This window comes from Eptatretus burgeri, chromosome 2 (assembly GCF_056783735.1).
Source record: "Eptatretus burgeri isolate ZD-2024b chromosome 2, Ebu_testis_v1, whole genome shotgun sequence".
NCBI lineage: Eukaryota > Metazoa > Chordata > Myxini > Myxiniformes > Myxinidae > Eptatretus > Eptatretus burgeri.
Window position 1 is genome coordinate 54,786,184 of NC_140962.1, and position 27,500 is coordinate 54,813,683.

General features: G+C 43.7%; 1 protein-coding gene across 3 annotated transcripts in view; it reads right to left on the reverse strand.

Annotated features, from left to right (window-relative positions):
• The window catches only part of FRMD6 (FERM domain containing 6), a 169,842-nt gene that overhangs the window by 42,239 nt on the left and 100,103 nt on the right, over positions 1–27,500 (reverse strand). For all 3 annotated transcript variants that reach the window (XM_085869378.1, XM_085869377.1, XM_085869379.1), the window contains 2 exons: positions 25,702–25,778; positions 19,084–19,270 (listed from right to left, as the gene is read on the reverse strand). In XM_085869378.1, coding sequence (XP_085725504.1) covers positions 19,084–19,270; positions 25,702–25,778 — 264 coding nt within the window. The remainder of the gene's footprint in view (positions 1–19,083; positions 19,271–25,701; positions 25,779–27,500) is intronic.

Consider the following 27,500-nt stretch of genomic DNA (forward strand, 5'->3'; position numbering starts at 1 on the left):
GTATCGTTAATACTGCACATATGCCAGAAAAAATAATCTTCTGACTGCTCTTACAGTCATGCCCATGCTTCAGTAATGTCCCCCTGAAATGAAAATTGTGTTCACCGAAGGTGGATCTTTAGGTGTTGGAACTAATAATAGTCTCCGTGTCTCAGTTCAGGTATGAATTGTAAGATGGATGATTCAATGAGACCAAAGCCCCAGTCTCAATTGGTGCAACTTGTAACACAGGCATTTGCTCAGGTGCATCGTCAAGAAGGAGGAACTCCTTGATAACCATTACTTCTTGCTTTTTTGATTCTCTCCTACAATTCCTACAAACACATTGATTTATTTGGTGAGGTTTGTGTGAAAAATTCTTAAGAGGCAGGAATCCATTTTCTTTTTTTGTATATAGAGTCGAGGCTTGTGGAGGAGGCAGAACACAACGAAACATCACAAAATAAAACGAAAAGAACAATGGAAATAGGGATGGGTGGTAAACACAAAAATAACAGGGTAGAGATACAAAAGAAAAGGAAACCTGGAGTAAGAGAGTACGTGGGGAAGAATGAAGGCAAGGAGAGGGAAGGTGCAAACCCTCAATCACAGAAGTGGAAGGGAAAACTGGGGGATGATAAGAAATGGAACAAAAATAATAAAGAGAAGGGTGAGGGAGTGGTGTGAAATCTGATAACCTCAAAACACTGAAAGATGTGGGCTTGGGGAGGGTTAATGAGGATAGAAAATATCAGGGGTATATGGATAGTGGATGACCTGAAATGGTGGTGAAAGCTGTCTTGAAGCATGGGAGGGAAGAATGAGATTGAAAACAAAGGAAGTTGGTGTCACAGGTGAGGTAAAAGAGGAATGTTATTGCTGCTCAAGGGGGTGCCACCAGTTACTGAATGTAAAGGTTCACTTACTTTTTCTGACAAATAAATTGAATGTTGGATCATTTTGCTCAATAAATAAATGAAAAAGTAGATTTTTTTGTGCTATTTGTTTAATCAGGTTCTGATTATCTATTTTTTAGGACTTTGATGAAGATCTGATCACATTTTAGGTCAAATTTATGCAGAAATACAGAAAATTCTAAAGGGTTAGTAAACTTTTTCTCACTATTGTATATTGCGCAGCACAGTATAATATTTTGAATGAATATGTTCTCTGGACTATTTGTCTTCATGAATATTTGGCTTACGAGAGAATGTAAATTGTTATCATTTTTAAAAACATCAGCTTCGTGCTACTGTTCGATTACATCTGTGTTCGTACTTTTGCATCTTGAACTTGAGATCAGCCTGATCCTGGGAGATAAATATGTCATAAAACGGAAGATGTCATCAATACAATCTGCCATACAAAACTGAGCACGTGCTTGTTGTTGTTCATACAATTTATTCATGTGACATCATGAGACACAGATGAGATGCAAATCTCTGACAGAGATAAATGGTGAAAAATTACACGACTACTTCATTGTAGCAGTCGCATAATGCTAAGTTCTGACGAATATTTTTGAACATGGATCCAACATGAAAGTAACAATCTCAATACTGAATATCTCCAGCTCCGGGTGAAATCACTGCATTTCACCATCGTCATATTGACCGTATGAGCACTCAAATCGAAACCTGGGGAATGACATTCCGTGTCAAAATCAGTTCCTCTATCAGCTAATCAAGGATCCAGGGTTGTCTTTCTAAGGTCCGAATGTGGCAATCAACGATATCCCATAGATGTTCAATTGGATTTAAATCTGGCGAGGTGGCAGACCAGGGTGTCAAGAGATTAATATTGGCATTGACAAGATAGTTCCTCCTTTGAATGGTCCTGAAAACAGGAGCATTTTCATGCAAAAGATTGATCCCTGGACTACTAATCCCTGCATCACAAAGAACTCTTAATACTGTGTTAACAACTATCCTTCGAGGTTAAGGAAGAGTTCTTGCAGTTCTCTGGGCAGTTTGAAAGTGAATACAGCTGGACCCCGGCATTCGCGGTTCCAACGTTCACGGGTTCCACCTATTTGATGTTGATAATTACTTGCGACATGCTCATATGTTCGCGGGAAATTGCTCCATGTTTTCATGGGTTTTGTCGGCTTTTTATTTTTTCACGAGCAGTGAGCATCGCACAGTTCTAAAACATATCTTCCATGAGCCACACACAAAGCAGCTCAATGTACATACATTACACTACTGTAGTATGTATGCAAAAAACATATCTTCCACGAGCCACGAGCATGACCTGCTTGCTGGATGTGTATTGTAGCTCGCAGGATATCTCACCAGTGTAACATGTCATTCACAGCGGCACCATCCCCCGTGAATTACTTAAAGAATGAAAACACTCACAGCATCTATTGATGAATCCAATACCTTCCAGGTCGCCAGAAATTGACATTACACAATTGAAGCATTCAATGCAACTTAGTATAAATCACCAACGTTTTACAAACAGCACCATCTGAGCTGTTACATTTTAAAAACGCTCAGCATAATCTACCTGCAGATAGGAAAGATGTCATGTCCTGTGAGATAAAGAATGGAAACGTTCAGCATATCTATTGGAGTAATTAACAGCTAGCTACATATGGACTAATGACACAATGGCATCGCTCACCACATCTATTGTCAGCTGCCAAATACAGCATCACCCATAAAAAAATCCCTCACAAACAATGTGCAGACTTACTCACCGTGTCCTGGATTGCTATCATTCTTGTCCTGTTGCTCTGACATGTGTACTGCCTCTCACTCTGTTCATTATTCGAAAATGGCTCCCAAGGATTGAGGATAACACTCAGAAGAGTATGACTCTGAGAAGACCACTGATACGGGAGAAGTCAAAGCTCCTGCATGACCATCTCTGATGCAGGTGGTGCAAGAATAAGCGTGGCAGGTTCAAGCGGTACCTTCAGTCCGTTTACAGCAAACACGGGGTGGTTCCACCGCTTCAAGGCGCGATGTAATTTGCACAATGTCAAGCTCATAGGGGAGCGTGCCTCTGCGGACCACAATGTGGCAATGGCATTCCCTGCAGAACTCGCTAGCCTCATCGAGGAGAAGGGGTACCTGCCAGAGCAGCTTTAACTCTGATGAGACTGGCTTGTTTTGGATAAAGATGCTGACCAGAACGGCCTAGCAAACAGCGCAAGAGCAAAAGCAGTCAGCTTCAAGGCTGCAAAGGATTGGGTATCCCTTGTCCTCTGCGCAAACAGCAAAGGGGACTTCATGGAAAAAACCCATGATACTCTACCGTTCCCTGAACCCGCGTGTGCTGAAAAACAAAAACAAGCAGGCGCTGCCCATGCACTGGAGGGGGGACAGGAAGGTGTGGGTGATGTCTGAATTTTTTATGGACTCGTTCATTAACTGTTTTGTTCCTCATGTCCAGAGGTACCTGGCAGGAAAGAACGTTTCGTTCAAGGTACTCCTGCTGCTTGACAACACTCCTAGCCACCCAATAGACCTGAACGGTGCTCACCCGTATGTTGAGGTCATGGTCCTGCTGCCGAACACCACCTCCATCATCCGTCCACTCAACCAGGGGGTAATATCAACTTTCAAGACTCATTACTCCCGGCGCACCTCATCTTTCTCATTTTGCAAAGTTATGCGTGCTGTGTTTGTTTAATAAAAACTTGGAATGGTACACGATGTTGTTGTGTTGTTTTTTTGTTTTGCAGTATGGTATGGTATGGTTAAGAGACTTTAAAATGCATTATTCAATAAATTGGAAATGGTCCCTGGTGCTGTCGGTTTTTTTTAGCATCTTTAATTTGTAAGCATCTTTAATGAAACTGTAATCGTGCATTCGTGGTCAAAACATTTTAAACTTTAAAAACTTTCCCCTTTGACTAAGAACCACCACGAACCAATCACGTTATCACTCTTGTCCCCAATGTACCAATTCCCCAACTTTGCTGGTGTCACCATTTGCGGCCTTTTTTATGAACACGAACCGCCACGAACCAATAACATTATCTCCCTCATCTCCTCATGTGTGCACTTTGTGTGAACATCTTTATAGTTGTTGAGGAACTCTGGGAAGGGTTCGAAACAGCATAGCGCTTACCTTGTGTAGGTCTTCTTGGGTTGCTTTACGCAGCCTCTTCGGCTAGAGTAGTGTGGGAGGGTTCAATTATTTATATAATCATAGCCACCTGGGTTTAGTTGATTAAGTGAGAGCTGATTGGCTATTCCCTCCATTCACACGTGAGAGATCTGGGTGGGTCTTTATATATACTAGTGCGGGCCCGTATGTGCGGTCCCATAGGGGCAGCTTCGTTCCTTCACTCTCGTAAACAACAACTGGATTGGGGCATTATTTCAATTAGATCGGACCAACCGTATCAGAAATGGCCATAACTTGGGAAACACCTGGGAAACATACTCAGGTCCCCAGCGTCAATTGTGACGTCATATCAAACGAAGAAGAAGAAGAATAAGAATAAGAATAAGAATAAGAATAAGAATAAGAATAAGAATAAGAATAAGAAGAAGAATAATTGTTACGCCCCCATCCCTCTCTCACCCCCTCTCTCATCCCCTCTCTCCCCCCTAGTCTCGCCCCTACTCTCTCCACCCTCTTCTCTCGCCCCTCTCTCTCGCCCCCACTCTCACACCCCCTCTCCCGCCCCCTCTCTCGCCCCTCCTCTCTCGAATTGTGACGCCCCCTCTCTCTCTCATCCCTTCTCTCTCGCCAACCCCCCAAACCTTGAGATTAATTAATAATTTGAACAATTAATTCAAAACTTGGGAAAAAAACAGCTTTCAAACCTTGGGAAACAGCTGAAACAGATGAAGAACGATATCAAACCTTGAAAAGGCACATTTTTCCCAGCGTCAATCGTCCCCAGCGTCAATTGTGAAGTCATATCAAATGAAGAAGAAGAAGAATTGTGACGCCCCTCCTCTCTCCCATAGTCTCGCCCCTCCTCTCTCCTCCCGCCTCTCTTGCCCCTCTCTCTCATCCCTTCTCTCGCCCCCCCCAAACCTTGGGATTAATTAATAATTTGAACAATTAATTCAAAACTTGGGAAAAAACAGCTTTCAAACCTTGGGAAACAGCTGAAACAGATGAAGAACGATATCAAACCTTGAAAAGGCACATTTTTCCCAACGTCAATTGTCCCCAGCGTCAATTGTGACGTCATGCCAAACAAAGAAGAAGAATTGTGACATCAATCGTGCAAAAAGAAAATAAATAAATAAATAAACATTAATTGTGACGTCATTCGTGATGTCATAACACCATGTCTTGTTATTGATTGACAGATAAATGGCCGTAACTTGGGAACCGTTTGTCCGATTAATATGAAACCTTGAAAAGGCACATACTCAGGTCCCCAGCGTCGATTGTGACGTCATACCAAACGAAGCAGAGGAAGAATTGTGACGTCAATCGTGCAAAAAACCCCCCCAAAAAACACATTAATTGTGACGTCATTCGTGATGTCATAGCACCGTGTCTTGTCATTGTTTGACAGATAAATGGCCGTAACTTGGGAACCGCTCGTCCGATTAATATCAAACCTTGAAAAGGCACATCCGCGTGGCCCCGGCAATATTCCTGGCAAGTTTCAATCAGATCGGACCGGCGGTCGTCAAGAATTGGTGGTCGCATACAGACAGACACAAACACACATTGCTGGAATATATATATATACATGTATATATATATATATATATATATATATACATGTATATATATGTATATATATGTATATATATATATGTATATATATATATATATATATATATATACATATATATACATATATATATATACATATATATACATATATATACATATATATATATATATATATATACATATATATACATATATATATATATATATATATATATATATACATGTATATATATATATATATATATATATATATATATATATATATATATATATATATATATATATACATGTATATATATATATATATATATATATATACATGTATATATACATATATACATTCAGCACATAAGACAAAAATGAATAGCAGCGAGAGGAGGAAAACACCAACAGCAGAGTTGAAAGCTAAGATAGAGGGAGACTTGCACAAACAATGGATATGGTGAGGATTGGGGGGAGGAGAGGATGCATGGGGTGGACAAGATGGATACAGAAGGAACCTCCAATGAGAATAAACTGGATGTTTTGGAAGGAGGAGGGATTGGGATGGGTTGGCAGAGGTTAACGAGGGTAGAAAAGATCACGGTTTTGGATTGGGGACAATCTGAAATGGCAGTGAACGACTGTCTTGAAGACATGGAGGAAAGAATGAGATTGAAGAGGATGTGGAAATTTGTTCCACAGGCAGGCAAAATGAGGAACAAATAAGTGGAGGTTAGCAGTGATCCTGGATTTTGGTAGTTTCACCAGAAGGGGTTAATGGTGGACAACCTGTGAGTGAGAGAGGGAGAATGAGAGAGTGAGAGAGTGAGAGAGTGAGAGAGTGAGAGAGTGAGAGAGTGAGAGAGTGAGAGAGTGAGAGAGTGAGAGAGTGAGAGAGTGAGAGAGTGAGAGAGAGAGAGGAGAGAGAGTATGTGGAAGAATTCCCAGGCTGAGATAACATCAGGGGCAGTATATTGTTACGTTTGAGGGGGGGGGGTATGCATTCAAAGGGTAATTAGGATGTTTAATTAGGTATGCCATGCTGTTCGAGTTTACCAGGATCTCGATGTAATAAGTAGTAATTCAGTGGTGATAAGTTGTCTAGTAAATGTTCATTTCTTCAAGGGGGAAATGATAATTGTCACGTAATTAGATAGGGACACGGGATAGGGTAAGTGTGTCTGCGTAAACCCCTTTTTGATATTCTCTGGAGACTGGCCGTGACGTCACAGGACAGTGCAGCGGATGGCTCCGCCCCGTGATCACGATTGGCGGAAGGCGATGGCGGTGGGCCAATAAACGGCTCGATTGGAAGTGACGAAGACCAAGGATAAAAAGGTTCTGTTCGGGGTCGAAAAGAGAAGAGGAAGAAGATTACAACCAAACGATCGTGTTTTTTTGGTGTGGAAGCTGTTGCGCAAAGAGCATCCTGGTTGTTGTGCTGAATCGATCGTGTTCTTGATCGTGTCTGGGAGCCTTGCCGAGCCTCGTGCCTCGCTTTGGTTGGCTCTGGGGTTCTGCTGACTCGGAGTGGGGGGTCGGGCGGCAGGCGGACCTGCCTCCCTCTCCTGCTCGCGGCTTGGCGCCGGAGCTGGTTCCCTGGCGGCTGTGGGTGGACTTGGGCCAGGACCAGGAGGTCGACAGCACCGCGGTTTCTCCTGCCCCCCTGACGAGAGCAAGGCCGGCTCGTCCGACGCCGATCCAGGGACAGTTGCGTCCACACCACGGTCCAGCCTGACCACCAGAAATAGCTACGTTTTGTGTGTGTGTGTGTGTGTGTGTGTGTGTGTGTGTGTGTGTGTGTGTGTGTGTGTGTGTGTGTGTGTGTGTGTGTGTGTGTGTGTGTGTGTGTGTGTGTGTGTGTGTGTGTGTGTGTGTGTGTGCTTGGCGCCTTACAGGGATTGAGAACTGTATATTCATTGGAATTGTCTGTGTTTTTCCCCACGCCCGATCCCACACCATCCCGTCGAATCGCCCCGGATCCCTCTTCTTGCCGAGTCTTGTTATTTCTGGTAATAATTAGAAAAACAAATAAACATCATCAACTCAGTGAAAAGTGACTCGTGCCACCTTCCTCGTCCCGTTTGCGGTAGAGCGATTAGAACCGCCATGTTTGGGTTATAAACAAATAAACCGCCTCCATCGTTTCGGCTCATTCTACGTTGGCGGGACTGTTCAAGTCCCGTGGACGTCACATTGGTGTCAGGGTGTTGGATGTTCGAACCCCTCTAAATTATATTTGGTATCGGGAGAATATACCAAGATTAAAATCTCGCCACGAATTGGAATATAAAATTACTACAGAAAAGCACGCGAGCGCGGGAAAATTTTGGCGGGATTTTTCAAATTTAAATTAATTGGCGGCAAACGGGACTTCTGCACCATGGCGGATGTGCAGATGTTTGAGGAGGAAGGCCACGTGTCTGGCAGCGAGTCGGGGGAAGAAGGGAGAGACGGGGGTAGGGTTGGAACCTCCCCCATTCCGAGCGTGGACCGTGCTTCATCGCCCATAACGGAGCCGGCAGCGCCGGAAACCGGCACGATGACGATCTGGACAATGTTGGAACGTTTAATGAGTGCAATTACAGCACAGGGGGCAAAAATGACGGCACAGGGGGCACAAATGGCAGAAATGACGGCACAAATGGAAAATCAATTCGTGACACAGAGGGCAGACATGATGGCACAGGGGGCACAAAGGGCAGAAATGACGGCACAAATGGAAAATCAATTCGTGACACAGAGGGCAGAAATGACGGCACAAATGGAAAATCAATTCGTGACACAGAGGGCAGACATGACGGCACAGAGGGCAGAGATGGCGGATCGATTGGGGGTAATGGGGGAACAGTTGGGTGCACGGATTGATTTAATGAGGGATGAATTGGGGGAAAAGATGGAGAAAATGAAAACTGAGATGCAGGAGTGTGTGGATGTTAAATTGGGAGAAATACAAAGTAAATTCGAGGATAGATTGGAGGAAACAAAGGTAGAAATTACATTGGAGCGGGAAAATATACGGAAAAAATTGGTAGATAAAATTGATGCAACGAACATTCGGGTTGATAAAGTGGATGAAAGCCTGGAACGTCATCGTGCCTGTGTGGATGCTCGTATGCAGCTGCAAGTTGAAGAGTGGGGAGAGCTGAGGAAGCAAGGGATGAATTTGGCGGAGGAGGTAAAAGGATTGGAGGCTCGTTTGGACGAACAAGATAAAATTATGAGCCAAGATGAAGTCTTGGATAAAGGCCTGGTAGAGCCGTCTTTTGTAAGTAGAGTGTCCGGGTTGGTTGAGTAGCAGCTACAAACTCGCGACGGAGCCTTGGAGGAGGTTGTGCGGGCCCAGAAGATCCTGCGGGAAGAGGTGAATCGGTCCATTCAACGTTTGGAACAGGAGGCAAAATTGACCCATGAGACCCTCACCACAAAACATCTTTGGCCACAGTGGGCTCCAAAATTGGATACGCAGCCACAAGGGTGTTTGATCCCTGGGCTGGATTCGGACAAGGGAGAAACTGAGAAGCGGGCCACCGTAAAAGTGATCCCCCTGGTAAATTTCGACGGGTCAGGGAGCGTTGAAGCTTTTCTGACGCAATTTGAGTGCATTTCCCGACTAGACGGGTGGAATGAGCAGGAACGTACAGGGAATTTGGTGGCAACGTTGCGGGGACCAGCCGCAGACGTGTTAAACGTGATCGCGGAGGGGATGTTGACCAGCTCCCACATTTGCGAGGCGTTGAGCCGTCGGTTTGGGTTCGCGGCAAACTGTGATCTGGTGCGGGCTCAGCTCCAGCACCGCAGATTAAAGCCGGGTGAGACAATGCAGGAGCTGGCACAGGACATTTACCAATCAGTCAGGATCGCGTATCGGGACCTTACAGTGGAGGCATGGGACAGACTGGCACTAGAGAAATTTTTAGCTGCTCTTCCTGACCCTGAGGTCCGAGCGCTGGTGGAGCTACAGGATCCACCCACCGTTCACCGAGCGGCCGAGTGTGCGGCCAGGCTGGCCTCGTGGAGTCGGCCGGGTCGGGTTCCAGAGAGGCCATCGGTGACGATCCGACAGGCGGAGATCCAGGATCAGGGAGGGGGGCTGGGAGAAATTGGCATTACCCAAATGTTACAGGAAATCTGCCAGAAACTGTCAAGTTTGATAAAGGGTAATTCGGTAGTTGGTGCGCCAAAGCGGCGGGGTCCAGCCCAGCCAATAGAGCAATTCGATTATGGCCGAGGGGGTCCGGAACCGGAAGAGACATTTCACCGATACTCACGGGGGCCTTTTATGGGGAGTTGTTTCCGGTGCGGGCGAAGAGGACACATGCAACGATATTGCCGGTACCCGGCGATGGAGGGACCCTCCAATAGACTTTTAGACTCGGAGAGGGTGAATCCTCCTGCTGAACCACCAGGTCTATCCGAGATGCCCTTTCATAGGTCGGGTCCCGAGATCACTGTCGGGGGTCCGGGAGACTAGATTGGGCTGAGCATATACGGCCATGCTCGGCTGCTGACATTGTGGCGAAGTGCCCTCCTTTGGTGGAAAAAAGTGAATTGTGGAAAAATTGGCATGGGTTTGTAAATTCTGCTGGGTTTTAGAGTGACAATCGGGACAGTGGGTAACTTGTAACAAAGCGGGCACAAGTGGCTGTCCAATGGCTGGTGCGTGGATCGGGTGAGAAGTGCTGTGTGAGTTGCTTCAAGTTAAGAAGTGAAATGTATGGTGCACACATTGATTTTTATTGGACATGGTGTGGTAACAGGGAAGGTCATGGTCGGCGAAGTGTTAGAAATGCAGGTGTCACATGTAAGGCCGATGGGGTGGGGGAGTCATGTGGGTTTTTTGGGTGGGGATGATGTGCTTGTCCACAGGGATTGCTGAAGCTCACGGTGAGCGTGAATTGCGACCCCCTTCAAGGAGATTCACCACCTGGTGGCTAATGGTGACAGTGTCTGGTGGCAACTGGGTGAGGGTCTGGTTGGGCGACCAAGGCGGGTAGGACCTTGGCGACCCAGGAAGGCCAGAAGAGCCAGTGAGACCCCTTCCAGAGTGATGTACGGGATTAGAGCTGATGGCTACCAGGGGGGGAGGGAATCAAAGGGAGCGGGGCGGAGAAACGTCCGGGTTGGACTAAAGCTTACCTGTGGGCATGGTTGCACCTGAGATGCCCCCATCATCTTGTGGTAACCAACCCCACGGCCACGACGGGATTCAGCCTGCATGATTAAAATGAGGACGATGACCTAGAAATGTGATGATGACCATGGTGTGAGTGTTGTGAAGATGTGTGAGTCCCACTCGATCCCGCACAACTTGACAGGTGCAGCAAGGGCATGATGTCCGCGTAATTTTGGGGCAAGCAAATTTGAAGATTGGCTCCCCAGGTAACGCTGGGTCTATTAGCATCCACTGGGGGAGGCGGTCAAGTGTAAATATCCTGTGAATAGTGTCGTTAAGGCTTAGAGTAGGAATGTAAAGTATAAGTGTTGTGTTTTTGTGGAACCTTTTGTTTACCCTCCCCAGATCACTGGAAGAGTGCTGGGCAAGAGCGATGATCCAGAGGATGGAGTGCAACTTCGCTCAGTGCTCTCATGTGATAAAATAAAAACAAACAAAAAAAAAAAAACGAATGATTGTTTAGGCAAGGATAAGGCCATAAGGGGGTAGTACATTAAGCAGGATAGGTAAGTTAGCTGCGACTTGCTGCCCATTGCCCCTCCTACTTTATTTTGTTAGGTTAATTAGGTGTGAGTCAGTAAGTGTTAAGGCTGGTACGGTAGCGCCTGTGATATACCTTGCAGGAGCTGCGGTACCATAGGAGGGGGCAGTGTTACGTTTGAGGGGGGGGGTATGCATTCAAAGGGTAATTAGGATGTTTAATTAGGTATGCCATACTGTTCGAGTTTACCAGGATCTCGATGTAATAAGTAGTATTTCAGTGGTGATAAGTTGTCTAGTAAATGTTCATTTCTTCAAGGGGGAAATGATAATTGTCACGTAATTAGATAGGGACACGGGATAGGGTAAGTGTGTCTGCGTAAACCCCTTTTTGATATTCTCTGGAGACTGGCCGTGACGTCACAGGACAGTGCAGCGGATGGCTCCGCCCCGTGATCACGATTGGCGGAAGGCGATGGCGGTGGGCCAATAAACGGCTCGATTGGAAGTGACGAGGACCAAGGATAAAAAAGTTCTGTTCAGGGTCGAAAAGAGAAGAGGAAGAAGATTACAACCAAACGATCGTGTTTTTTTGGTGTGGAAGCTGTTGCGCAGAGAGCGTCCTGGTTGTTGTGCTGAATCGATCGTGTTCTTGATCGTGTCTGGGAGCCTTGCCGAGCCTCGTTCCTCGCTTTGGTTGGCTCTGGGGTTCTGCTGACTCGGAGTGCGGGGTCGGGCGGCGGGCGGACCTGCCTCCCTCTCCTGCTCGCGGCTTGGCGCCGGAGCTGGTTCCCTGGCGGCTGTGGGCGGACTTGGGCCAGGACCAGGAGGTCGACAGCACCGCGGTTTCTCCTGCCCCCCTGACGAGAGCAAGGCCGGCTCGTCCGACGCCGATCCAGAGACAGTTGCGTCCACACCACGGTCCAGCCTGACCACCAGAAATAGCTACGTTGTGTGTGTGTGTGTGTGTGTGTGTGTGTGTGTGTGTGTGTGTGTGTGTGTGTGTGTGTGTGTGTGTGTGTGTGTGTGTGTGTGTGTGTTTGGCGCCTTCGAGGGATTGAGAACTGTATATTCATTGGAATTGTCTGTGTTTTTCCCCACGCCCGATCCCACACCATCCCGTCGAATCGCCCCGGATCCCTCTTCTTGCCGAGTCTTGTTATTTCTGGTAATAATTAGAAAAACAAATAAACATCATCAACTCAGTGAAAAGTGACTTGTGCCACCTTCCTCGTCCCGTTTGCGGAAAAGCGATTAGAACCGCCATGTTTGGGTTATAAACAAATAAACCGCCTCCATCGTTTCGGCTCATTCTACGTTGGCGGGACTGTTCAAGTCCCGTGGACGTCACAATATATTAGTGGGGCAATTTAGCTAAATATAGCATAACAATAGTGCATTTTGGGAGGAAAGCACCAAATTTGACACACTAGTAGCCTAACATATTATGAACACATTTGGATATTGGGCCATCTCAAATTCAGCCGCTGATGGCTGTGGCAGCCATTTTCCACTGCCATCAAAAATTTTGAGATGGCCCAATATCCAAATCTGTTCATAATACGTTAGGCTACGAGTGTGCCAAATTTGGTGCTTTCCTCACAAAGTGCACAATTGTTATGCTCAGTTGCCCTACTATATGGGAGACCAGTCCTGAAGAGAGATGGCTGCTTGCAGTTCCTGCCAATCTGCTTGACTGAAATTGTCATTGAAGAGCTTGGAATAGCCAGAGAGATGCTGACTTTCACAAGCATGTAATCATATGAACTAATTAGAGCAGAGGAAGAGAAGGAGACATTTTGAGAAAGTGAGGCATCATAAAGTCCAGAAGGGAGGATTTGTCAATGGGAGAAATCCAGGTTGGAAAGTTCACAGATCGAGTCAGTCCCATGGTGCCACGGAAGTCCTTTGCAGATGTGCCATGGCTGGTGAGAGAGGTGCCAATCACCAGCCAAGTTGCACAGTGACAATTTAAATTGCCATATATGAAGAAGAGAGAATTGGAATGAGTGGTTAAATTGGATGAGGTCTTTGTCTTCAACATGAGTTTGGTGTCTTTTTTGTATTATTGGTCGAGGCTCATATCTGAGTTAACACACAGAACATATAACAAAGGGAGGAGGAGATAAGAGGGGCAGGAGGGGGAAGCACAACAGCATTAGGGAACAGAGACATTAGGAGATCTATGGAAGGAAGAGGGTTTGTGTTTTGCTCTTGTGTTTTGCAATACATCTGTGATTTTTTTCTCGGTTTTACATGATATCTCATCCCATTTATCCAGTATTTAATGCGTGAAGTCTTTATATTTTTTTTGATTTATTGCAATTGATGGTGTGAGTCATCGCTTTTGACGAATCTCTTGCAATACTTGTAAATTGACTGTAATTCAGTCCATGGCTGTGAAAGTCTTTTTGAAATTTTCATGTAATAATAATAATTTTTCAATTTTTTATTATTACAAGCAGAGGACCCACCCGATGGGCGATCTTGTTCCAAGCATGCAACATGTTCTCCAAACACCTACCATTATTTGTGTGGTGTATAGGCAACCGACAGCTCTGTATACGCAAAAAAAAGATAACCCAGGTTATGTGCATGAAGCAAAAACATACCTCCTGATTATAACTCAAAATACCCCACAGCACTGGAAAACGTGGGGACAGGAATCATGGACTGTAAAGGGTGGGGACTTGTAATACCCTCTCCCACCTAGAGGTGGCGCTACATGACATATTTACAGAGAAAATTTGCATTCCCCTCCCACAGAGAAAAAAACAAGACACAAAAGACCCAAGGAACCAAAACACTCAAAAGACTCCGAGCCCTAAAATGTTCCCGATGACCCTGAATACCTAAAATACCTAAAGGACCCAGAGGACCCAAAATACCCCAAAGACCCAGAGGATGCAAAATACTCTGGGGGGGCCCAAATACTCAAAAGATCCAGAGGATCCAAAAGACTTCAAGGACCCAAAAGACACAGGGGATCCAAATGACCTGAGGACACAAAAGACCCAGAGGATGCAAAATACTCTGTGGGCCCCAAATACTCAGAAGATCCAGAGGATCCAAAAGACTTCAAGGACCCAAAAGACACAGGGGATCCAAATGACCTGAGGACACAAAAGACCCAGAGGACACAAAAGACCCAAAAGACCCTGAGGACCTAAAATACCAAGATAACCCAAAATACCTAGATGACCCAAAAGACCCGACAGACCCAAAAGAAACAATGGGATTATCACAGACCCATGGAAATTCTACATCATGTGAAATGTGACTTCAGGTCCCAAACACACACCAATACCCCCACACAATCCCATGTCCTTAACCCACCATCCCAACTCTGACCACTCTCTGCCCCCACTACCACCACACACAAACTCTTGTGCTCCACTCCCCCTTTCTTTACATCCTCAATCCCCCTCCCAACCCAATGTCCTCAACTCCCCCTTCCCCCATCCCCCCAAAAGCCTCAAACCCCTCAATCCCAACTCTATCCCCTCTCTGCCTTCCCTCTCCGAAGCCAACACTGTCATCCCCTCTCCCTTTCTCCTTCAAGACATCAACTGTCCCAAACCCCAAGTCCTCAATCCCCATACCCCCCCATTCCCAATGTCTCAATCTCCCTCTTCCCACTCCATGCACCCTCACCCCCAACTCTGTCCTCCCCTCCCCATTTCTTCCTGTTCTTAACAACATTAAACAAATATACAAAGGGAACTTTGGTGCATGAGAAGGCCATGAGGCCTATCATGCTTGCGTTGTTACTGTTTCCATCTGTTAAGAACAATGTTAAAAGTAAATAGATCGAACATTAAATTCAGAATCACTTCCCCCCTTTCTTCCCTTATCCTCACTATAATTCACAGACTGGCGTTTGTGTGTTTGTTTGTCGCGCTATTCCTCCTACAGTTGTTGTCCTTTTCCAACCAGACTTGCAACATGGGATCAGCAAGACCCCAATTAATGTATAGGGGTGTTTTTTATCTTTGCCGGTGGTCTTAGGGGGAGGGGGAGGGACGCAAATTGTCGATGTAAATGTGTTTTGTGTGGCCTGGCCTCCAGGTGGGGGAGGGTATTACAAGTCTCCACCATTTACAGTGCAATATTTCTGTCCTCACGTTTACCACTGCTGTGAGGTGTTTTGAATTAAAAGCAGTAGGTATGTTTTTGTTTCATGAACATAACTTCATGGGTAATTATATTTTTGCCGACACAGAGTTGTCAGTTGCCTATACACCTCCCAAATAAAGGTATGCGTCAGAAGAACATGTTGTATGTTTGGAACAAGTTCCCCCATAGGACGGGTACTCTGATAGCAATTTATAATAATACTGTAACCAATCCTTCGATCAATTAGAGTATTATTATCATTATTATATTTAATGCCTACATTCACTTCGAAGCCCGCTGTTGGCTTAACGGTTAAGGTGGCTCATTTAAGATCTCAGAGCCCATGTCATGTCATACATTTTGTTTTGGTGTCAGCCGTCCTGGTGTTGATCAAGTGCTATCGGGCAGTCTCGGGCATAGCCAGGCTGAGGCAGACGAGGCAGTTTCCTCGTCGCTCATTTCCTGAAATATGATCTGGCCTGAGCCCTCTGGCCATCTGAGCTCCCTGGGGAGTAAACTATCAAAGCTACCTGGCAGTGCTCTGAATACTCTTATCTCCACTCCTATCACAATACTCTTATCTTACTTAATATATAAGATACTTAATAATTGGACCTCTGGCTACGCCCTTGGCAGTGGTAAAGAGTGTCCTGATGCTGTGTTTCACTGTCTGATATGGCAGCCCGATGCAGGATGACCAAGCTCAATTCAACAGGATAGTAAAGACTACTTGGAAAATTTTTGGGTGCCATCTGCCTTCCATCGAGAACCTGTACTCCAGTTGAGGAGTGAAAATCGCGAAAGCTATCATCAGAGATGAGTTCCTCCCAGAGTACGACATTAGTGAACTCCTCCATTTTGGTAAACGCTATTCTTCCATCAAGACCAACTGTAATCACTTGCCAGCAGCTTTCACCCAACTGCAATCCGCATCCTCATTAAAGCTGTGTCTAATGATTTGGGAGCATCAAAATAATGGATATGGATATTTTAAAGCATACCACTCATTGCTTTTTCTCATTTCATTTCAACATCAAAGCATTATTTAGGACTCTATTGACAACGAATCTATCTCTACCTATCTCTCTATCTGTCTGAATCTACTTCTTATTCAATGTAATGTTTCAGCACACACTGTCAAAGTACTTCTCATTGAATGTGAATCACATATGTATGACAATGAAATTATTATTATTGGTTCACGAAAAAATATTTTCACGAAAAAAATAAGTGACCACTATATTCGTTATTGTTGTGTGTCTGTCTGTCTGTCTGTCTGTCTGTCTGTCTGTCTGTCTGTCTGTCTGTCTGTTGGGAAGTTGATAGAGTCGAAAAAAAAAATGTTTTCAAAAAATTTTTTTTTTGACATTTGTTCTATCGACCCTTATCAGTATTTAAAATGGCGATTTCAGTTAATACAATGGCAATTTCGATGAAACTTGGTTGGTAGGTTCATACCATGACCTAGTTGTGTGCAAATGAGAACCGTTGCTATGGACACCAACGTTGCCGAGCAACGGGACTTTGAAATTTTTGAAAAATCATAAAAAATTAATTTTTTCGAAAATCAAAAATCGGGCCACGACCGACTGTGGGCAGTACATTCAGCCATATTGTCAACAAATTTCCAGCCGGATCCTATGAAAACTGTCAGAGAATATAGACTTTGAATGAACCCTGGTCGAAAACAATAAAAAAACGAAGTTCGTTATATCTCAGAGACTATGTCAGATATACATGAAACTGGTATGGTAGGTTCATGGTATGTCTTAGTTATGTGTGAGAAAGAACCGTTGCTCTGGACCCATCCGTTGCCTAGCAACGGCCAAAAAAACCTCTCAATGTGGGGGTATTTTAAAAAAGAAACAATCTGCAGCATTAACCCTTGAAGCAGAGGACCCACCCTATGGGCGATCTTGTTCCAAGCATGTAACATGTTTCGATAACAATCATGAATTTTCTTGTGCTTAATCCGTAGGTCATTCCCCATCGAATGGGCCCATCGCGTCAGGTTATATTGGGTAGTCGACTACCCATGTCTGCCTACCGGCTTGTCTGTCTGTCTGTCTGTCTGTCCCGAGCATAGCTCCGTGGGTTTTGATCCGATCCTGACAAAATTTTGGTGGGAGTTTTATATCATGATCGAGTTGTTTTCCTGAAAATGGGCGTGGTGCGCCCATTTGGGGCGGAGCCACGCCCAAAAAACATGTGTTTTTAGGGGGTAGGTGATTTCAATTTGCATATTCTCCAAGGGGGTTTGTCGAATCTGACAGGAGTTTAGGTATTTGGTTAACCCAATGGCACCTGCATAGCCCCACGGAGCTCGATTTTTCATTTTCGTATCAAGGTCAAGGTCACAAGATCACGAACTTAGAAAATTGCGAATTTTGACATGAAATTTTTTTCTTCTCCGAGGGGTTTGTCGAATCTGGCAGGTGTTTCGGTATTTGGTTAGCCCAATGGCACCTGCATAGCACCACAGAGCTCGATTTTTCATTTTCGTCCCAAGGTAAGGGTCAAAAAGTCAAGGTCACAAGGTCACGAACTTAGAAAATTTCGAATTTTGACATAAAAATCATACGACCGCCCAAACTTTGAGAGTTCGGATGACAATATTTTTTATGCATAATCTTGAGGTCATTCCCCACCTAAAGTCTTGAAACCATTTTGCTCTATCTCGAACACCTTGCCCGTGGTGCCCCCTTCAAGTTTGTTTTTACGCTGATTTCATCAAAGTATGGATAATCCGATGAGTGCGAAATGCCATATAGCCTATATGACGTTATATTGTTCCTGGAATATTCCAGAGGAAGTTTTGCACCAAAGGTCATAATCCTTGACCTTTGACCTTTAAAGGTCACAAAGGTCAAATTTTCAAAGTTGTGGGAATCGAACCGGGTTTTCGACCTTCTTCGACGAACTAACTCCAATAAGCTATAGCACGTATCCTGTTTCCTTATTTTAATGTCCACAACATTGTTTTGTGACCTTTAAAGGTGATGCAAAGGTCAAATTTTTAAAGTTGTTGAAAGAAACTGGGTTTTCGACATTTTGCAGCTAATGACCTGTCACTCGTACCACATCATGTTGATCATTTTTATAACTTGGTCAAACATTATCACATTGTCTCATCCTTGACTTCTGAAACAATCTACATCGTCAAATACCGCTCGTTAACCATCGTCGTCTTCAGACTTGTTAATATTATTATTATTATTATTATTATTATTATTATTATTATTATGACGTTACCATAACACCCGGTGGGTTGACTCAGCCTGTCACCCTGTCGGGGTCAGCAAAATGAGTACCAGCTTCCTGGGAGGAATGAGCCATTTGAGTATCCTGTGTTGGAGTGGTGATGCATCCAGGATTGTGTCCCCAAGCCAATGGCAAAACTGCCTTGACAGCCCTATGCATCTGAAGATGCAAAAGGAGTGATTATTCTTCTTCACCCTTATCTCCCACAATTGATAAAGAGCAAATCACAAATGAACAAATTTTGGTTTTTCCAAAGTAAGACATCATTGTCAGGTAATTAACCAGCTGGATATTTGTGTGGACTTATTGTACCCTTCATCAATAGTAATTTGTAGCACAATAAGAACAACCATCTCCAGTACATGCAGGCAAATGAAGAACACAGTCAGAATATTTCATAGCAAGGCAATGTACTGAGAGTGTACCCAGTAAGGAAAGTAGTCTTGTGGTCTGAAGTAAACTCCATGGTGGCATTCAGTTCTGAAAGGGCCGAGGTCTGCCTGCAGCGCACAGGCGGCAAGCAGAAAATATGCCTCCTCACGGTGGCCACACTGTGATGTCAGCACACGACGCCGCAGCTGCCAGTGGTAGAAGTATCGGCCAACTTTATCGCTGCACACAGAGTCATCATTACTTTCCAATATCAATTTTAACCATCATATAATCATTTGCCAAATCACATTTCACTTAGTCCAGTCAAGGAGTAAAACCCAATGGCCACTATATACTCGTTTCGATAACAATTGCAAATCAAGAGCTATCCTCACACTCATTCCCAACTGTAATTACATCGTTGCTTCCTCGAGTTGATGGGATAATGTTCTATTATTGCCTAATTTTTGGAGGTACTCTATTAAAGTTCCTAACGAGGTGGTCTCTGTGCTGAGACAGCAACAAGTCACCAAGTCATTGGATATTCTTTAACTGCAAAGATATTTTGTAAATGCTTTTGGGACAGTCCTTTGCAATAAATATCTGGTGATTTTGTGAATGAATAAGCTCAGTGTATCATAAAATAAATAACAATACTACGACTAATATAAAATAAGAATAGAAACAACAACAACGACGAGAACAACAGTATGAATAAGAATACCATAAAAATGACAATCATGACAAGATAGTTGATCAGTGCTCGTGTGCAGTCGAGGCCCAAGCTTTCCAAAGGTAGTTGTTTAACACAATAAACTGCTATTGTGGTGCTGCTCAGGCCAGACCCCAGAGGAAACTCAATGATGTTTAAACTCTTAATAATTGTGATTAAAATTGCGTCATGACGTCGAAATACAAGATTATAATATCTATTCAACATCAGTTTGCCTGCTGGGACATTGTCCATCACTCCCAGTTTCAGGAAAATAGATTAGACTGGTAATCTTATCGTTTTATACTTTGCTGTGGATGTAAGATATTTTACAAAACTGGGTTTCCAGGCAAGAACGTTTTTACATTAAATAATTTATGGATGTTTCTGATGCAGTGGTCATGTTCCTGCTTATTTTACTTTCCAGCGTAAAATTTGCGACACACAGCCATGGGAAACATAAGTACTTCATAACGTGAGCCTAAGATAAGAAATTAATAATTGAGTGAATCGTGGAATTAAAACACGAATAAATTTACTTTCTCATGAAGTGTCACAAAAAATTCATGTAACACCTGAGAAATTACTTGAGCAAAGAATGAAACTGATGAATTAAAAGTGCAATATACAAGCAATGTACAATTTCATAAACTAGTCGGGGCTGGTGAAACTTCCACATGATGTAAAATGTGATTTCAAATCCTAAACCTCCACCTCCTCACAAACCCCAAGTCCTCTACCTCTGCCACAACCCCAAGACCTCACCATCTCCCTCCCAACAAAAGGCATTAATCACCGACCCACTCCAAGCCTTCATCACCCCCTAACCAGCACAGCTCCTTTACCGCCCCCCACACCCAAACTGAAGTCCTCACCCTCCTCCTCCAAACCCTTAGGTGTCAAACTCCACCCCATTCCAAGCTTTCAACTCCCACTACACCACAACTCAACTCCTGCCCCCCTATCAAAAGTCCTCAATCCACCCCCCTCCCCCCAAAGCCTCAACCTCCTCTCCCAACTCTGTCCCATCTCTCCACCTCCAACCCCAAGTCCGCACCCTCCCAATCCCACCCTAAGGCATCAATACCCTCCCCACTTCAAGCATTCAACCCCCTTCCCCAATCCTCTCACCATCAGCATCCTTTTAACTGTCGCTTTGGTCGTTTTACAATGAAGGGAAACCTTATAGGGAGGGCAAGGCAATTGTGATTGTTCCAAATATGTCGTTGACTTCGCATGACAGAGAGCCTCAACATGGTGAGTAATTTTTTTCCAAGTGTAAATTGTGGTTGGAGTCAGGTGAACTGTTCAACTAAGGGTTGGAATATAATGTTACAGACAGACAGACAGACAGATGGAAGGACATATGAACAAGCGTAATGGAGTATTATTAAGATCGATGGTGATGAAAGTGATGGAAACACAAATAAGATTTTAAATAGTTCAGATATTAATGCTCAACAATGGACAAGGAAAGGAAAGTGGGACTGTTTGTATAATTGTGATCAGTTTTTCAGCACATCAACTTGCTTTGAGTTCCTTAAGCTATGTCTAAATATCTTTTCTTTGATCTTTCTACTATTTACTTTCTCCCCTGTCTACTTTCTCAACAATGCTCTTAAAGAAGTCCTTTCGTTCAAACTTCTGGGTCTCACTATCTGCCATGAACTTTCCTGGGAAAGCCACATTTCCAACCTGGCCTCCAAAGCCAGTCGCCGACTGGGAATCCTCCATCGTGCAAAGTCCTTCCTCGGCCCAGATGTGTTCCTGACCACTTACAAAGCTTTCGTCCACAGCCTGATGGAGTACTGCTCTCCCCTCTGGGCTGGTGCTCCCGTCTCTCACCTTTCTCGGATTCACGGTGTGGAAACCAAGAAATTTAGGATCCTTGGTATCTCCTGCGATGAGGCCGAGTCTATCGGTCTCTCCCTCTCTCACCCCAGGCAGGTCGGTGGTCTGTCTGTCTTCTTCCGTTTCCTCTCCGGTCTCGCCCCTCCCTGCACTGTCTGTGATATGTCCCCCCCCTCCCCATATATCCACAGGGCACTCAAGGTCTGCCTGCAACCCCCTTCTGGTAAAACGACCAAAACCAAGAATCACTGCTCGCCTTCACTCTTTCATTCCTCTTTTTTTCCTGCCTTTGAAACAAACTCCCACACTCTCTTCAATCCTACTCTTCCCTCCAGGTCTTCAAAACAGCTGTTCACCACCATCTCTTATCTTCCCCCATCCAAAATCACGATCTTTTCTACCCCCACTAATCCACCACAAACCCCCCTCCTTCAAATTCCCTTTTTTCCTTCAATATAGCTTTCCTTCATGAAAGTCCATGTCGTGTTCATCTTGTTTACCCTGTGTTTCCCACCCAATCCCTCTTCCTTCCACAGATCTCCTCATGTCTCTGTTCCCCACTGTTTTGTCCTTCCCTCTCCCGCCCCTCTTGTCTCCTGCTCCCCATGTTGTACGTTCTGTGTGTTAGCATTCATATGAGCCTCGACAGTGTATACAAAAAAAAACAACTATTATCGAGTTTGAGAAAAAAATATGAAAATTATGACTGAAAATGAGTACAGACTTCACAAAGTGTGTGATGAGTTTAATGCAATGATCGGGGAGGGAATCAATCATGAAAGCATGTAAAAGCTCACCAGAGGGAATATACATGTATGAACAAAATTAGAACGAACAAGGAGAAAGAGGCATGAAATGTCACAGCCCCCTTGATTTTAGTAATTTTGCTGTACGGAGTTAAAGGGCTAGCCCGTATTTATTTACAACTAATGGCCGCCAGTCTACCAGTTGGCCATCTTTGATCAGATCGCAAAATAAAGTGAGGGGCACGTGTACGCCATCATGTTCTGTGATTGTGTCAAGAATTAACAAAATGAGATGTCTGAGAAATTGTTGGAGACACATTTAAGAAACAAAATTGCCACCAGTCAGCCATCTTAGAACTGATCTCGAAAAAAAAACGACAGGCATGTGTAAGCCATCATTCATTATCTGTGCGCTAAGTTTGAACAACATCAGTAAATGCATTCCCAGAAATGGTTGAGGATGTGTTCAACATCAGGTTTTTTTGCAACTAAAATGCCTGCCAGTCGACTATCTATGATCACATCGTGAAACAAAATGATCTGTATATATATATATATATATATATATATATATATATATATATATATATATATATATATATATATATATATATATATATATATATATATATATATATATATACACACAGTCATGCGCCGCTTAACGACGTTCCGGGCAACGACGGATCGCATATACGACGGATCTGCCAGTCCTGAAAAAAAAAAAAAAATGAAAAAAAAATGTAGCTGAAAAATTCCTATCGCCGAGTGATGTCGTCGACATAGCGCTGCCAGTCGTATAAAAATAGCACATACAATTATGTGCACTGTACAGTACATAATACTTCATAATGATAATAAACGACAGTGTGGTCCTGTTACAATGCGATCGTTGAGGTCCATAAAATGTCATCGCGAAAAAAGCAGGATCGTGCTAAATCGGGATTCAAAGAAATCGGCTTTCAAACTGAAGCAATGTTTCCACGTTTACCTTCCAGCAAGTAAATTACCTTTGAATTGAAGAATTCCACGAATAAATCGTTGTTACAGTCGAAATTAAAACACAAATTTCTTTTTAGTGAAGCTTTTCATGTTGTTAAAACAATCGCACTGTTCTGAAAATATATATCACAATTGACAGGAGCTCGTTTCTTCATTTATAAATTATAACATCGATGCAATGATTACGTATTTATAAAATCCAAACGCTATTTATTCATCTTTCTATAATCGATGCGAGAGGAGATTGTAAGCTGCTGTTAACAACACCGATGGCCGTCATGAACAGCACAAAGGTAAATCTAACGTGTCTTCCGTCTCTCTTGGATGTGTGTTACAATTGCCGACAGTATTCAGTACAGTAACATGCTGTACAGGTTTGTATCCGATGAGCAATAGGCTATACCATATAACCTAGGTGTGTAGTTTTGTGTAAGTACGATGTTCGAAAACGAAAAAAAAAAATGATGTTCGCACAACGACGACGTCACTTAACGACGCGTTTCTCAGAACGTATCCCCGTCATTAAGTGGAGCATGACTGCATATATATGTGAGGACGCCACATTCTTGGAGCAGGGTCAATGGACAGTCTGTTGAGCGAGTCAAACACTTTCTTTACGTCAACGTCGGCTGCAAATGTCAGTTTGTTGAACTCAGTGCTTTTCAGCAATATGGCTGAGGGCAAATATCTGCTCCAATGTTGAGCACTCGGTGGTGAAGCTTGCCTGTAGGATGCAGCATTTCTTGATGAGATGCTTCTGAATTTTGTTCAGTATTATTCATGCAAAGGTTTTAGTTACATCTCATAGGATGATGATACTTCTGTAGTTTCTGCTCGGCTTGTGAGCATTTGGGTTTCAAAAAATTTTCAGTGATGCCTTGGAGCCACTGTCAAGGAACTGCCTCCAAATTTGACGGAAAATATGGTGAAGTCATGAGATTGTTGCATTGTCTGCATTCCTTACTATAATTCACAGACCGGTGTCTGTGGGTTTGTTTGTTGCATTACTCCTCCAATAGTTCTAGGCCAATTACATCCAGACTTGATGGAGGATCTGCATGACCGTAATTAGTGTATCTACTATACTAAAAAAACAGAATATGTTTGTATGTATGTTTGTTCGTCCTTTATAGGCGGCCGAACCATTGGATGGAATGAGATGAAACTTGGCATGAGTGATCCTTGGGACATGAAAACAGACATGGGGGGTCAAGTTCAAGGTCAAAGGTCACGGGGTCAAGGGGTCAAGGTCACCGTGTCAATTTCATCCAATTGAGACGGGACCAACGCCATTCGACAGATAATCAAAATCAAATGACACAGTTGATTGACGACATTCACTTCCGACTTCCGGTTTTCATGTTATGACGTCCTAAATTGACTAAAACGTCAATTTTTCATGATTGTTTGTCCTTTATAGACGGCCAAACTGTTGGATACAATGAGATAACTAAGCTGTTGGGGTTCGGGTTAGGGTTAGTTGTTAGGGTTATCTAACCCTAACCCTAAACCTAACTCCAACCCCAACACTGCCTTTCCATTCCCTCCCCTCATTCCGTCACCGCCCTACGGGCGGGTACTGTCTAGTAATAATAATAATTGGAACCATACTCTGTACAGAGAGTGTTGGTGCTGCCGAAGCAGTTTCCTGGGCTATTGGGCACAATCCTGGACGGGTCGCCACTCCGACGCAGGATACTCGAATGGCTCAATTATTCCAGCAAGCTGGTACACAATTTGCCCACTTCAGAAGGATGACAGGCTGAGTCAACCCCCTGGTGTATTAATTCAGCCGCAAAAGGGGCTTGAACTCAGGACCCAAGGATCCCAAGCTGCCACCCTAACCGCGAAGCCAACACCAAGCTTAATTAGTGTATAAGGGTGTTTTTATCTTTACCGGTGGTCTTGGGAAGTAAGGGGGGTGCTACACAAATTAGCTATGTAAATATGTATCGTGTAGCACTGCCTCCAGGTGGGGGGAGGGGGGTATTACAAGTCTCCACCATTTACAGTATGATAATCCTGTCCCCACGTTTTGTAGCGCAGTGAAATGTTTTGAATTATAAGCAGGAGGAATGTTTTTGCTTCATGCATGTAACCCTGGTTGTTTCTTTTTATCTATACAGAACTGTCAGTTGCCTATACACCACCAAAATAAAGGTATGCATGCTTGGAACAAGATCGCCCATTGGGACTCTGCCAATTCTTTTGAAGCTCCAGCGCTATGCCATAAACGTCCAGTTTGCAATTCTTTACGTGAACAAATGCAATGTTAAAATTACCAGTGCACATCAATAAACTCATATTTTATACTAATTTAAACAATATTGCACCACTGGAATATTACAAGGGAAACTCACCCAATGAGCTTGCCGTTTTCCACAAAATACTGCACCTCAAAGTGAACATGAAAAGGAGGCCCAAAATGATCGATTCCCTGAAAAATCGAAATCAGTCTCACAGCCAGTGGTGGAACCACAGATCTTTCACACCAAAGGATGACACTACAGGCAATCACATTCCAGGTAATGTTACAACGGATGGTTTCACAATGTTATGTTATTCATTTTCAAGTTCATTAGCAAATATTTGACAGCACTACTTCGGAATAGACTCAGTAATACACAAATTTCTGCTTTTCTCAATGATATTTCTTCAATAAACACAGACTGTATTAATGCAAAACAAAATGCCAGTCCATTGGAGAACAACACAAGGTAGATAATAATAATAAAGAAACTTATTCCAATATATTTGTATATATATATATATATATATATATATATATATATATATATATATATATATATATATATATATATATATATATATATATATATATATATACACACATATACACTCGCAACTGCAAGGTCAATGACTGAAGACCCCAAATTTATGAAATGACATGAAAGCACCCAAAGATATGCTCCAAAGTAGTTTTTGATACTCATTATTGGTGCAGACTTCAATTGCCACCATTCCAGGTGATTGAGAGCCATTCCTCAAAATAAGTCCATGGCATTGCAGCTCATGCCTTTTGTGAATGTCCTGACAGTCTATCTTTTTGTCCTTCGTCTGTCATTATTCAGCCTATTTAGTCACATCTCTTCTCATGGCAGGCATTCTTTGTTCAACTTCATTGTGCAAAATTTCCCTTCTAGCCTGTTTTGGTCCTCCTTTACTCCTGTCTCCTTTGATCATTCCCTTGCGAAAGTGTAAAACTTATTTTTAGTATTCAGAGCCACCTATGCACCCTGACAATGCATGGCAGTTTGGCAAGGAAATGTGTTATTTCCATTCAGGTCAGGTATGGGAGCATGCGCCAGAGCAGCCTATCAAAATTGCAGAATGATTAAGTCATTCTTTATCGCAGACTGAGCAAACTCATTCATCCTACGATGTTAAATACGACAATTCTCTGTGGGTATGTATTTGTGTGTATGTCTGAAAATCATAGAAAAACACAAGGCTGCGCCAATCTTCGTCAAATTTTGCATACATGATGGGAGTACCCAGGGTCAGGTCAGGGTGTAAACCTTTCCTCCCTGATGAGGGGGTGGGGGGGATGACTTACAATTTCCATCTGCACACATGCGAATGGCTTACTGAATCCTGCTGGAAAAGGGGGGGGGTGGGGGAATTAACACCCATGGCACAAAATATATTTGCCACCTCTCCCCCAACATCTCTCCCCTCCATGCCTCCCACCCCTCCAGGCTGCTCCCGAAGGGAGTGGGTGCTTCAAGTGGCCCAAAACACTGCTTTCTCAATTTATCAGCTTATCCCGTCACACCTTCAATTGTCACATTCAATTGTCTGGATGTTGATGAGAGAATGGCTTCCCAATTTCGGCTGGTTTAGATAGATGCTTGTTATCTTGCTCCCCTGGAGATGATCAGGTCCAACGAATATCTTGGCAGGAAGCCAAATTCAAAGATATGTCTCTCGCTCAATCATCGACATGGACTCTGTTTTCTACATACATAAATAAATGTCAGGCCTTGATCTTCTTGGCTTCAAAACCCTCCACCCTCACCCAATCGCCACTGAGGACACACCTGGTCACTCCACAATCCCACACCTGGTTACTCTCCCCAATAATTAGCTGAATACTCACCTCCTTTGCTTCACACCGTTTATCTCTCATCTCTGGAAC